This window comes from Tasmannia lanceolata, unplaced genomic scaffold (assembly GCF_043159265.1).
Source record: "Tasmannia lanceolata isolate RefF3 unplaced genomic scaffold, GAP_Taslan_0.1 ptg000015l, whole genome shotgun sequence".
Classification (NCBI taxonomy): domain Eukaryota; kingdom Viridiplantae; phylum Streptophyta; class Magnoliopsida; order Canellales; family Winteraceae; genus Tasmannia; species Tasmannia lanceolata.
This window is the reverse complement of record NW_027518692.1, coordinates 10,196,087-10,209,505: the sequence shown is the minus strand read 5'-3', so window position 1 is coordinate 10,209,505 and position 13,419 is coordinate 10,196,087. Positions and strand designations below refer to the sequence as shown.

At 39.7% G+C, this 13,419-nt stretch overlaps 1 protein-coding gene across 1 annotated transcript; it reads left to right on the top strand.

Annotated features, from left to right (window-relative positions):
- The first annotated feature begins 6,744 nt into the window (after positions 1-6,744).
- Positions 6,745-13,194, top strand: LOC143891925 (uncharacterized). Its single transcript, XM_077396419.1, has 2 exons — positions 6,745-12,839; positions 12,963-13,194. Exon 1 carries the CDS (start codon positions 10,572-10,574, stop codon positions 11,874-11,876), a length of 1,305 nt encoding a protein of 434 aa, XP_077252534.1. The 5' UTR covers positions 6,745-10,571; the 3' UTR covers positions 11,877-12,839; positions 12,963-13,194.
- Positions 13,195-13,419: the final 225 nt, after the last annotated feature.

The window sequence follows — 13,419 nt, the reverse complement described above, 5'->3', positions numbered from 1 at the left end:
AATAACCCTTTTCGGGGTTATTCTTTGAAAAATAGAATGAAAAATAAAACGGCTGAACCGCGGTTGAAAATTAAGTTTCCAGTAGTTTTGTATTTTATATAAAACTCAGAAAATATCATTTTTTAAAAAGAACCATGTTTTCAAACACTTGCTTTGATAATCTAATTTAAATCCATATTGAATAAAAACAAAAGAAAACCATTTTTAAATGGAGGAAAATTAATTTTTGGATCAAATTTTGGATTTTGAAAACTCATAATCTATATTATAACATACTAGAATTTCAAAGAAAAACTCATTGATTTGATCCATCAAAATTAAAACCCTAGCATGCTTTTTCTACTTCACAAAGATGAGGAATCCTTACCGTTGATCGCGATCCTTATCTCTAGGGTTGGTGATCCAAGATATACGATTTGTCCAACCCTTTTATAAGCTAAAAAAAGGTAGAAAGAACACTCAAATAATTCTTGATTGTGTGATGCCTTGGAGAAGAAGAAGGAATTCAAGAATTTCTTTTGTGAAGAACAATTGAGAGAGAGATCACACTTAAAGAGAGAAATTTTTTTTTTCTTGGGAGGAGAGAGAAAAAGGAAGAATTTGGATTTTTTCCAATCCTTTCTAGCATTGTTTGCTTTGATTTTTATACAAAAAAGCTAGGGTTAAGAGAGAAATAGTAATTTCCAATATGAGAGCTCCCTTTTTGGCTTGTTTCCAATTTTTTTCTCTTGTTTTCTTTCTTTCTTATTTCCAAATTGGATTTGATTCCAATCTTAATTTCTTGTCAATCAAGACATGCTATTCTCATTCCACATTACTTCTTTGGAAGAAAACTTTTTTAAGCAATCATTCCTCTTTTCCTTCTTTCTTCTTTTCATTTTTTATTCTTTTTATTTTTCTTTTAACAAATATGATGTCACCATTGTGACTTCATCAAGGTTGGGTGCTCAACTCATGTGGGTCAACCATGTGGGCCGCCCACCATGGTGGTTGACCCATATGGGTGAACCCACATGAGCTCCATCTTTGCGGGCTTTAGCCCAATGGGCCATTTCACACGGGTTTCGGGTTTTTCCGTAAAAAGTCAATAAAATCTATCTAAATTCAACATTCTATATATGGACCCAACCCATTTGACATTTATGGTGCATCCCTCACACATGATCGGACCATCTTTTTTGGAAAACAACTTTTCGGACCAAAATGCCCCTATTTGACTGTTAGACATCCAAATGCGACAAAAATACCCTCAGATTGGTTCACCCTTAAAGGGAAAAATTAAAAATGGAAAGTCTTTGTGGTCAAACTTCAAAAATAGAAACTTTTAAAATTGGGTCCTTTCGGTGAGCAATATTAAACAGGATCATTTGGTATCCCCTGAAAATACCAAAAATGCCCTCAACACTTAGAATTTCCAAATTAAGCGAAACTCCTGAGAAATTCTAAATTTAGCAGTTTTTCCAAAATTCAGGAAATCATTAATAATCTCTCAGACATATTTCGGGGATCAAAAGAATTACACAGGAAAAGACCAAATTACCCCGAGGTGCTAGAATTTGGCGAGACTATGGAAAACCTTGAGAAATTCTAAAAATAGCAGATTTTCGAAAATTTATAAACGGACTCAAGATTTCTTAGATACAACTTAGGGACTAAATATGATATGCTTGGAAATGTCTAAAATACCCCCGAAGTGCAAGACTAAGAGAAAATATTGAGAGATCTAAATTTAGCAGGTGTCCCAAATCTTACGAAATTACTCCTAATCCATCAACCGTACCCTCAAGATGGTTTTGGACATATGAGAAATGATTGAAATATCCATAAGATGATAAAAATGTGGAAGCCTCGTGAGTTTCTAAAAAGATCAGCTTTTTCAAAATTTCTAAAATCACTCAAGATTTCTCAACTATAACTCGGGGGTCAAACGAGACGCATCGGGAGTGACCAAAATACCCCTGCAGTGCAAAATAGGCAAAAATGAGGAAAACCCTGAGAATTCTAAAAATAGCAGGTTTTTTCATTTGCTCGGAAACTTAAACTTTCATCTTCCAGAGGCCAAATGAACCCCCTAGAGACCTCCAGGATCACGAATCAACTTCAAAACTCCCATAATGAGGTGAAATCTACCCTAAAATGCATATATGCCTAATCTAATGCTCAATACGGACTCAAGACTCGATGATACTACCGAATCTTTCACTTTTTAAAGCGTAGCAAAATGGGGGTGTCTACAATCTGTTGCTCATCAGTTGCCATCGGTTGCACATCTGTTGCATATCAGTTGCCATCTGTTGCACATCAGTTGTACATCAGTTGCCATCGGTTGCACATCTGTTACATATCAGTTGTCATCTGTTGCACGTCTGTTGCACATCTGTTGCCTAAATTCGAATTGCACATCTGTTGCACATCTATTACACATTTGTTGCCCAAATTCAAATTTAAATCTCTTGTATATGTACTCAGCCATGTCTTGATATTTTCATAAATACTACATTGTCACATAAATATGAATGATATTATTTTTATTAGTTATTTCATGCCCTGTTAACATGTGAGCATAAAAACAATTCATTTGATTTATTCCTGTGTGCCGAAGGATGAAAGTGGTTTCCTTATGCAATTTCAATACTGAAATAATAGAATACAAGATGGACTGATGTCATATGGGAGCTGCTGTTTGAACGATTGTAGTGCACATGTTTTACCTTAGTGGAAACACCAAATTCAATATTTTACTCTGTTTTATGAGTGTTCCAAGTTTTTTTTTAGTTACCCATAGTTCATTTATCTAGTCTTAGACTTTAGATAATGTCTATTGAGTTCGAAGAGCAAATAAATTAGGATTATGTTTTCTTGCTATCAGATTGTTATACAAATGATGCTAGTTTAATTATATTCTTTTACTTACTTGATTTTCATAGAATAACATTTAAATTGTATTTGGCCATTTTTATAAGCATCATAGCAAAGTTTATGATAAGAGATTTGCTTGGATTTTCCCTTTCAAAACAAAATGGTACAGGCTTGTCTATCTTTGGAAGGAAATGGATTCATGAATAGGCTTGTTTTATTGAGTAGGGTGTTTGTTGTCTCAATCTGAAAATCAGGGCTGCAATATCTTAAGTGTGGCATTGGGTCAATATATGTGCCATTCATCTAAATTTCAAATTCGTTTTATGAGACAAATAGGTTCTTGGGTTTCCATTTCATTAGCTTGAATTATTTTTGAACCTAAATCAAAATGAGTTCTAGTTAAACAACTTGGTGATGTCTAGAAATTTATCCTTGGATGTTTAGATATTGTATCATAGAGAAGTGTACGACAGAGTTTCATTTTCAGCCTGAATTTCACATTGATATTTAGCTTTCAAGGTGTATTAGGACTATGTGTTTGTAGGAAAGTAGTCAATTCATACTCTTTCATTTTGACTTTACAGTCCTTACTGTCAGTATTCAAATGATGCATGATAGTGCTTGACCACTATTCTAGCTAATATTGCCTTGGAATGTATCTTTTATGGAAGCTGTAAATGTCATTTTTATATCCATGAATATTTTGAATTTCTTTCTGTTCCATGAGTAGTATCAAACAATTCTTATTATAATAGCTTTGTGTAGTCATGTTTGGATACTTGCACTGAATTAGTCTAGTTCCCTATTTGAAAATAGTGTTAGCACAATTACGTTTTGGGAAGGCTTGTAAAGAACCTTGGAGTAGTATTCAATGGACTAATGAGAATTGTGAGAATTGCAAAATCTTTCTAGCAGTTCATTAGATATAAAAATGTCATACATATTCTATGAAGGCATCTCATAGTCGATATCATTTACTTTTTTTTATGATTTTAGACTTTATTTTAGTACTCTGATATTACATTTCATATTCTTATATTGTGTTTCATTTCTTTAGTGTGCACTCTATTACTTTAACATTCATTTCATTTTTCCAACTTAAATGTTGTTTCTATAGCTTCCATTTTATTCTGGTTCACTAAGCTTCATTATTATCATTTTTTTTTTAGACTTGTTTAGTCTCGTAGTTATGTCTTTGTTTGCAAGGGCGATGAAGGAGTCATCCTAAGCCCATCATTTAGGGGACTTGCTCGGTCCTTATAACAATCCCTCTTCCCTTTTCCTTTTTGTAAAGACTAACATAGTCTTTTGGATTTTTTTCTTGAGTCATTCATTAACTTCCCCCATCGCAAGGGTGATGAATGCGCTAGCCCAAGCCCATCATTAGAGGATTTGCTTAGTCCAAGTAGCACTCTCCTCTCTTATTTAAAAGACTTGCCCAAGTATTTTAGATATACATTCCTTAAACCTTAGGTCCCTCTCATTGCAAAGGCAATGATGGCGCTAGCTGGAGCCACACCCTTTTTGGGGACAAGCTATGTCTCGGTAGAAATTCAAACCCTTTGGAGACAGGCTTTGTCTCATTAGTCCTACTTATCCTTTTGTTTTAGGAGACACATCATGTCTCATTAGAGCCTTTCTCAGAAGCACTAACATAGGAGTCTATCCTTAGCAAGAATGTATTTTCCATTAGCATAGGAGTCTGTCCTTAGCTAGAGAGTCGGTCCTTCTTTCAGGAGTTAGTCCTATCATCATAGGGGTTAGGATTCTTTCCAACCTCTCATCAAATCATGTGATTTTTATCCGCTCCTGCAAGGTATTGGATGCTGTCCAACCCTTGCAGAGTTGTTATTCTGTTCATTCTCCCGCAAAGCATAAGATGTTGTTCAACCTTTACGGGATATCAGAAGTCTGTCTTACCCTTATGATGATAGAATTCTGTCCTCTTGTGTCAAAAGCATAAAAAACATCTGAAAAACCAAAAATCTAAAAAATCTTGAGTCATTTGGAGTAGTTAGGAAATTCTATTCTGAACTACGTTGGCTTGATCCTCTTCCACGAGGTACGTAGTGCAGCTTGGGATCCACATCCCAGGTCCATCCAAACCTTTAAAAATAAACATTTCAAACATTCCAAAAAATACAAAAATCTTCAAAACCTTTTCAACCCCTAGAGTTAGGAGTCTGTCCTAGATAGTTGGGGTGTTTTAGAGTTAGGGGGCTATCCTGATTTGTATTGATATGGTGTGTCCTGTCGTGTGAGTGTCCCTAGAGTTAGGAGGCCTCGAGTTGATCGGTTAGACATTTAGTCGAACTGATGGCTAGACTAGGAAGTATATAGACAGCCCATGATTTTCATTACGATGCACAGCCTAGTTACACTTAGGATGTAGGGCCCACCTGCATTAGCTTAAGGCTAATCAACTTGCATTAGTTAGGGCATATAGAGAGTCCTAAAAATTACAATTCACATGAACTTAAGTAATTGTACAAAAAGCTTTAAAAATCAGTCTAGTCTAGTGGATCGAGTCTAGGATAGCGGTTTTAGATGGTTAGGCATTGTAGTTTAGAATAGGTCATCGAACTACGTTGACTCCGATTCTTCCCGAGGCCGGGATACGTAGAGCAGCTGGGATGGACGGCCATCTTGGTCCGAGTCAAGTCCTGCATTAGAGTTTTAGGATTTGTATTGTCCAGTCATGTATAGAGTTGATTTGTGTTGTATGTTTTGCTGTGTTTTCTTACTTTCATGTACAGATCCTATACCTTTAGCTGTAGCATGCATGTGTTTGCACACCAGAATTTAGACACCAATTAGGTATGACATTCATAACCTAGCTATTCTTAGGCGGCACTTGTTTCATTTTCTTTTATGTGTGCTTATTAATCATCTCCGAGACATGTATGATTAGATAGACGTCTTCTCGGAGATATATGTTCCCATTTCACATGACTTTCGCCCAAAACTCTTCAAAATCAATAATAAATGGCATAAGAGACCAGGTGCTTGCACTTGGGCGGACGAGGTGCTCTTCAGACCTTCCAAATTCGTAACCAGGCACGAACCTTCTTTTATATCTCTGGTTATCCGTTGCAACAGAGCATAGTATGGGATCTAGGGCCCACTTCCTTTGATGGCGACTCTTCTTTGTTTAAGGTATGCCTCGAATCTGGGCTAGTCCCCGAATCGAGAGGTATCTGACCTTTTATCGCTACTCATACTGTGAGGGGCACTTCTTTCGAGAGTTCCTTGGTAGAGCTCTCCATTCACGTGGATGATCCTGAGACACTCGTGTGGGGCTCATCCCTCTCGCCTCTCTGGAATCGGGGTCCACAGGCTGGCGACTCTGCTGGGGAAATTCTTTCGAGATATTGCCTAACTCTGTTAAAATGCCATTTGTTACTAACTTTGAGGAATTTTGGGCTAAAATCATTATAAATGGGAATTCAATCGCTTAGGATCCAGGGGCACCAAATAGGTGTTTAAAACAAGGGAATCACACACTGCACAACATACATCATTTTATTTTCATTTTTCTTTTATTGATTTTATTATTATGGGCTCCATGGGATAGATACAGTGCGTGCCAGATGGGATGTCATTACCCTGCTGGTGCTGTTGTATCTATTTCCAAGCTATGCGCCAGAGCTGCAGCCGTAGACACTGGGTGTGCTGGTGTTCTACAGCAGCCGATGACCAATGAACATACTCTGTATAATGCTGGGTGTGCTGGCGTTATACATCAAGGGTATGGTCATAAGCATAGTACCCTGCAGAAATGCCTGGGCCCTACTTTTATTTCATTATATTATGTATATATATATTAGTTGCTCCCTTTACAACCAAAATTAGGAAACTCTTGCTAGGACAATATATATATATGTACTCATATAGGACGAACATGTGCGACCAGCATATGTGAGCCTAGGATAGAAGTCATCCTACCCATGAGGTGTAGAAGGGTAAGTCACACCTTGATTACCCATCGCATTATCTAGTACACTCACAAACACTTTTGAGTCAAGATTTTCTTGGCTTCGCTAGATCAGGTTAGGGCTGGTGTCCCTGGTTAGGGTATGTATGTATATATATACGTGCATGTATTATATCTATTCTTAGATTAGGACCTGTCTCCTAGATTAGATTTCTGTATCTTTCGCAGTCGTGCATTCCTTCAGACCTGATTGGTGGCCATTGCTCTTACTTAGTCGTCACCTAGGTCATAATCTACCCTGTGACATTTTATCATATGATTATTCCAGTATCTTAGGTTTATGTCCGTGAGATTTCTTGATCTATTATCATCAGTTAGAGATTGCTTGTTCTTTCAGTTGTGGGTTTGGCCAATGACTTTCGTTCATCTCCTTTCATGGCCATGGTCGAGTCCCTGATTCCCTATTGTCCTGATCGGTCTTTGTGCTAACCTGTTAGACCAGGGTCTGTCTGTCAATAGAATTTTCTAGTCTAACTATCAGCTACATAGTTTCATTCTTCAGTCTTCAAAATGGTTAATCATTTTCTCTGGTCTTCATCCTGATCATGGTCTATGTTTTGTCTCCTGAGTGTACAGTGGTGTTGTTCCTTTGTACCTGTGTTACTCGTTGAGTCGATGTACGGTTTTGCCATCTTCTTGTACATACCCTATTTGTCGAGTCGGTCGTTCAGATCAGGCCCCCTTTTGCAGTAGGTATTCCAGGTCTGATTCATCCTATTTGCACTCCTTTGATGCAATCGATAGTATTTCTTCTACCTTTGTTGGGACTATATCTGTCATTTTGTCTTCATGATTATACGAATCTCTTCTGTATATTTAGTTTTGTCGGTTGGTTAGATTAGAACCCTCTTTTCTAGTGAGGGATTCCTGGTTTAATCAATCATATGTACATTCTTTCAGAGTCACCTAATTAGTGGTCTATACTCGTCACTCTCGTGGCCATGATCTATTCATTTCCCTTTGATCGTGAGTTCATTTGTGTTGTGTACACATATCCATGTCATATATGTATATTACCCTTCAACTGTGTACCCTTTCTTTTGATGTGCCATAGATCCATGCTGTGTATGGATATTACTCATTGGGTTAGATTTTGCTATTTACATGCTCTGTCTTAGATGTGCTTGATGGTTTGTCCGCTATCTCTGTGACCATGATCTATCATTATCGATCCTCTTGATCATAAAGTTGTCAGTGTTCATCATCAGATTTGAGATCCAGTCTATGACCTACTTCTGTCATTTTGTGGCCGTGGTCTACCTTTTTGATCTATTCGAAAGTCTATGATTATTGATGAACAAAATCAGTGTCACCAGTTGTATCCTTCCCATATGATCGGTCAAGTTTATCCCTATTATTTCGTTATTCAGGATCATCTTCACTCTTTTCTGATCTTATCCTATCTGTGATTAGGTTAAATCATGTCGAACAAGGTGATGAGGAACTGGATAAGTGAATCAATTTGAGCTCTCCCTCGTGAGCGTACAGAGTGGAGTATGGCTGACAGGTTCATCAGCACGTTTAATCATTTGAGCGCATCCGGTGTGAATTGGCAATTTCTTCAAGACTCTGGGATCCTATTCTTCATGTTTTTCAGTTTGGTCCCTTTGAAATCTGTCCTATATTCGAGGATTGGTGCGCCCTATTAGAACTCCCACCTGAGGGACTCTGGATCCAACCTTCGAGTATAACGTCTCCTCGTACTCTTTTCTGTAAGCTTTTCGAGAACAAAACTGTTGATGCTATGCCCTATTTCAAGGACACGTGCATTCAATTCGATGACCTCATTGAGCGTTTTTCTAAAAGCGTTGATCCTACGGATTCCCGTTTTCAAAATTATCGACGCAGTGCCTTAATCTTTGGTGTCCTTGCACGTCACGTTATCCGTGAAGACTCCAGTATTGCCCCTGTGACCTTACTGAGTGTAGTCGATCAAATTAACGAAGGAAGGATTCCTGTCCCAATCATGCTAGCGGAAACCTTCTCTGGGCTGGATCTTATTGCTCGGCGAGAAGTTAAGGATAATTTCCATGGGTGTGTCAAACTGCTTTATTTGTGGCTTTGTGAAAAACTCACCAACCTTCGGCCGCGGAGCTCCCTTCAGTACACCCTCAAGGATCACCTTTCGTGGCAACCCATGGCCAATAAACCCCAATCCATTGATGAGTGGCGTAATTGGTTGCAGCACGTGGAGAATGATCAATTTCACTGGGTGAGTCATTCATGGTTACACGTTATCACTAGCAGCTACCCGCATCCATTTGTATATCTTATGGGTTTGGAAAAGTCAACATTTTATGCACCCACTCGTTTGCTTTACCAGATCACGGGAAATCCATGTCCTCCTGGATTTGTAACCCCTCCTCCTTGCGAAAAGCTTACTCCCGGTCTCATAAAGTCTATTGTAGCTGCTTGGGGAAACAAGGTTACAGATAAGAGATTTGCTCTATTATCTAAAGTCCAACGGAAGGAGTTACCAGAAGAGCCCACAAGCAAGAGAGCTCGGATTGAGGAGCCTTGAAGATCCATATTATGTTTTGTTATTTGGATTTCTGCATTTAGCATTATTATCAGTCTGCTTATCCCGTTGTGATCAGAGATTAATATTTCTGTCCATGGTAATCGCGATTCGAACTTATTAATGAAAGTGTGTTTCTGTTTCTTTTGTCACTATTTGATCAAAATAGTTTATCTCGATTATCAAATTTTTAATCTAGTGTTTATATTTCCATAACAGGATTCTTGATTGAGCAGCCATTGCTCCTAAGAAAACCCTTGTTTTAAAATCAACCTGGTCCCGTCAGTCCGCTGATTCCAGGCTGAGTCGATTTTCTTCCTCACCAATTTCTTTTACCTCCCATGCATTACCTTTCTCCAATCTCCAGGAAATCCCTTCGCCCGTCCAATTTACTCCTGAACAGATGGCTGAATTTGGAAGTGCTTTGGCAGAGATGAGTGAGATGATGAAGGCTATGCTCCTACAAATGAATAACATGAATGAGGAGATAACGCGTTTGAAAAATGACAGGGAGTCTACCTCTAAAAAGCATGTAGCTCAGCACCCTTCAATTATACCTCCCCCTCCTGCGATGGCCAGGCCTGCTGTTTTGAATGTTGAGGATGATTTTGAATATGAGCAATATGCAGAAGAAAATTGTCCTCCACATCTTGATCAATCTGATAAGAGTAAAGGGATAGCAGACAAACTAGACAAGCTTACCCAGGATGTGGAAAATATGAGATTTCAAGGTCCTAAGAAGTTAAACATGTCTGACTTCATGATAGCTTCGGGTGTTGTTCTACCTCCAGGGTTCAAAGTACCTGACCTAGACAAATATGATGGGACAGGCTGTCCCAGAAGTCATTTGAAGTCAGTAATTCCCCTTCTGCAGCAGCATGGTTTGTTTCCAGAGCAGATTTCTCTCCTATTTCCCTGATCCTTAGTTGGAACCGCCAAGAAGAGGTTTTTGAGTTTAAAAACCGAGGAGATCAGAACCCTAGAAGATATCGCCAATAGGTTCGTCGAGCAATTCTCCATGGAGGAAGGGATCGACGTGACCAAGAGAGATCTCAAGGCTTTGAAGCAGGGCCATAATGAAATCTTTACTTCCTTCATCCGCAGATGGAGAAGGAAAGCTGCGCAGATGACTCATCGTCTTTCAGATGAGGAACAAATCAAAATTGTGGTGAAAAATCTGTCACCGCAATATATCATCACATGGCTATTCAGTATTTCCTTGATTTCAACCATCTCATTAAAACCGGGACTCAGATAGAAGACGCATTGGCTAAGGGCCTAAGATCAAGAATTTCATCTGATGTCAGAGAGGGGAAGCGACCTGTGATGGCGCCAAAAGAAGTACATAATTGCAATTATGTCAGGCCACCACCCAGGGCAATTACTGAAGTGAGAAGGCCGTCGATGGAGCAGAAACCTCCTCGTCACTTTGATCCCCTCCCATATTCTTTGTCCGTAGCTTTGAAGAAGATGTTGAAGGACAGGAAGATCAAGCTGCCTGACATTAAGCCTCTGCCCAATTCGTTGCCGAGATCCTGGAGAGAGGATCAATTTTGTGATTATCACCGCAACACGGGCCATATCACTGATAGGTGTTTAGCTTTGAAACACCAAATACAGAACATGATCGACAGGAAGGAGCTGGCAATTGAACTGCCAAATGTAACCAGAAACCCCCTTCCAACACATGCAATGCCGCCTCCACCTTCAGTCAATGTCATTTGCGTTGAAGAGTCTGTCATCGATCCTGCTTCCTTCATATGCGCAATTGAATCTGAGGAAAATTATGTTTGGAAATTTGAAGAAGAAGATGAGTGGACAGGATTGAAAGAGCCATATGTCTTATCTTGGAATGACCTTGATGTGGCTGGGCCATCAAACCAATCCTACATTCTCCAGTGTGAGGATGAAAAGAAAGAAAGCGACGCTCTATATGTCTTGAGGATGAGCGATGATGAGGAAGAAGAGATGCAAACCCCATACATCCTTAAGATAGATGATGAAGATCTGTTGCTCTTGAATGATCAATGTGATGAGCTCCGCCACGTCACACGTGGTGGACGAGTTTTCAAACTAGCCGAGCTCAGAGTTGAAAATCCCGCTGAGGTTGCAAGAGGGGTTGACCATCAGAAGCAAAAGCAGAAACTTGATGAAGAAGAAGATAACTTGCTGAATCAGCTTAAGAAAACCCAAGCTAATGTTTCTATCTGGGGCTTACTGATGGCATCCCCGAAACACAGACAGGTTGTGCTTCGTGAGTTGAATTCGTCCCAAGTATCAGTTGAGATTACTCCAGACAAGTTGGTCGGTCTGGTAGCCGTGGCCAAAGCTTCAAAAGCTTTATCTTTCTCAGATGAGGATTTGCTGTTAGAAGGACCATACTCGTCCTCTCAAGATTACCCTGCTTTGCAACCAGAAGAAAGTATCGGAGGTGCTAGTAGACAATGGATCAGCTCTGAACGTGTGTCCTTTGAGCACTGCCACTACTCTGGGGTTTGGGCCTGAAGACTTCATACCGTCTGAGCAAGGTATACTAGCATATGATGGTACTCGAAGGGATGTTATCGGAACATTAGCTACTGAGATTGTCATCGGAGGGGAAACCTTTGACATTGAATTTCAGGTGTTGGACATTAAAACTTCTTTCTGTCTTTACTTGGCAGACCTTGGCTGCACAAGGTTGGAGTTATTCCTTCCACGCTTCACCAAAAACTGAAATTCATTCGAAACAACCGAGTGATCACAGTCAAGGGAGATCCCGAGCCGGAAGTCGGACAAATATCTCAGGAGTTTGTTACTGAAAACACAAGAGATGTTAGTTTGACGGGATTTTCGGTGGAAGTTTCAGCTATCACCATGAAAGAAGCTATGAGTGAAGAAATTATGTTTCTCTCTAGCACCAATACTCGGGTAGTCAAGATGATTCGCCGATTTGGATATATCCCAGGGGCTGGTCTGGGAAAGAATATGCAAGGTCCGACTGAGCGGCCAGAGTTGAAAGCATCTGACGGATTGTTTGGGTTGGGATACAAGCCAACTCGCAAGGAGATGCAAGAAATGAGAGTTTACATGCTGAAGTGGGCTGAATGCCGCCGCAGGGGTTTGGAATTTCCGATGGGACCGTTCAGTACGATCATGAATGGCAGATTCCGAAAAGAGGGAGCTGATTGCCCTTATTACGGTTTTTCAGAGCCATGGTATGATGAGAATGGGACAAAGCTGCCGGGTCTTGAGAACTTCTTCGCAGATGAGCTGCCAGCCGATTTTTATAGTAAACGGATTGCAGAGGCAGTAATGACAGAGGAACCAGACTCAGACTGGGTTGAGAACTTCGAGCCAGAACTCCTAGATTCCCTGTTTCAAGTTGAGGCACCAGTCATTGCTGTAATTGGGAGAGACGCACCTTTTGTGAACCCACAGAACTGTATCACTCCAGCCGAGGGACCTTTGGATAACTGGACCTCACAGGTTATATCCCAAATAGTCTTTTAGTATAGTCCAGTCCCTTCAAAAAGTCAGTCGTTTCGAAATTTGTTTCAGTTTCTGAGTCCGTCCCAGAGTCTGTCATTTCTAACTTTTCTTTTGATGCAGGTACTGTAGAGGTCGGGTCTACCTCTGGAGTGGGTGACGAGTCTGTCCCTGGTGGCGTCGAGTCCGAGTTTGAGGACGTCTTCATTGAATCTTCGTCTGTGCATATTTCGGGTTGTGTCGATACTGATGTCGACTTATTTTTTCATCCTGTTTTAGAGTCTGTAACGCCTGATGTGGGCGAGTCATCTGATGTAATCATTCATTCTAATGAAATAAAAGACTCTTTTGTGTATATTCCTGTACTTGTCTCTTCTACTGATTCTGCTTCTAAACCTGATCAAGTAACTAATAATAACAATCAAGACTCCCCCTCTAATGAGGAAGCCGACGAAACTCCCTTTGAAATCAAACATATGATTCAACAAGAGGAGAGTTGCCGAGCTAAACCACTTGAAGAGGAAATTCCGTAAATATAGGTGATGAATCCTTAATTCGGGAAATACGAATTAACAAAATT

What these genes read in the sequence shown, in the direction of transcription:
- LOC143891925 (XM_077396419.1), top strand. Translation starts at nt 10,572, where the DNA reads ATGGCTATTCAGTATTTCCTTGATTTCAACCATCTCATTAAAACCGGG.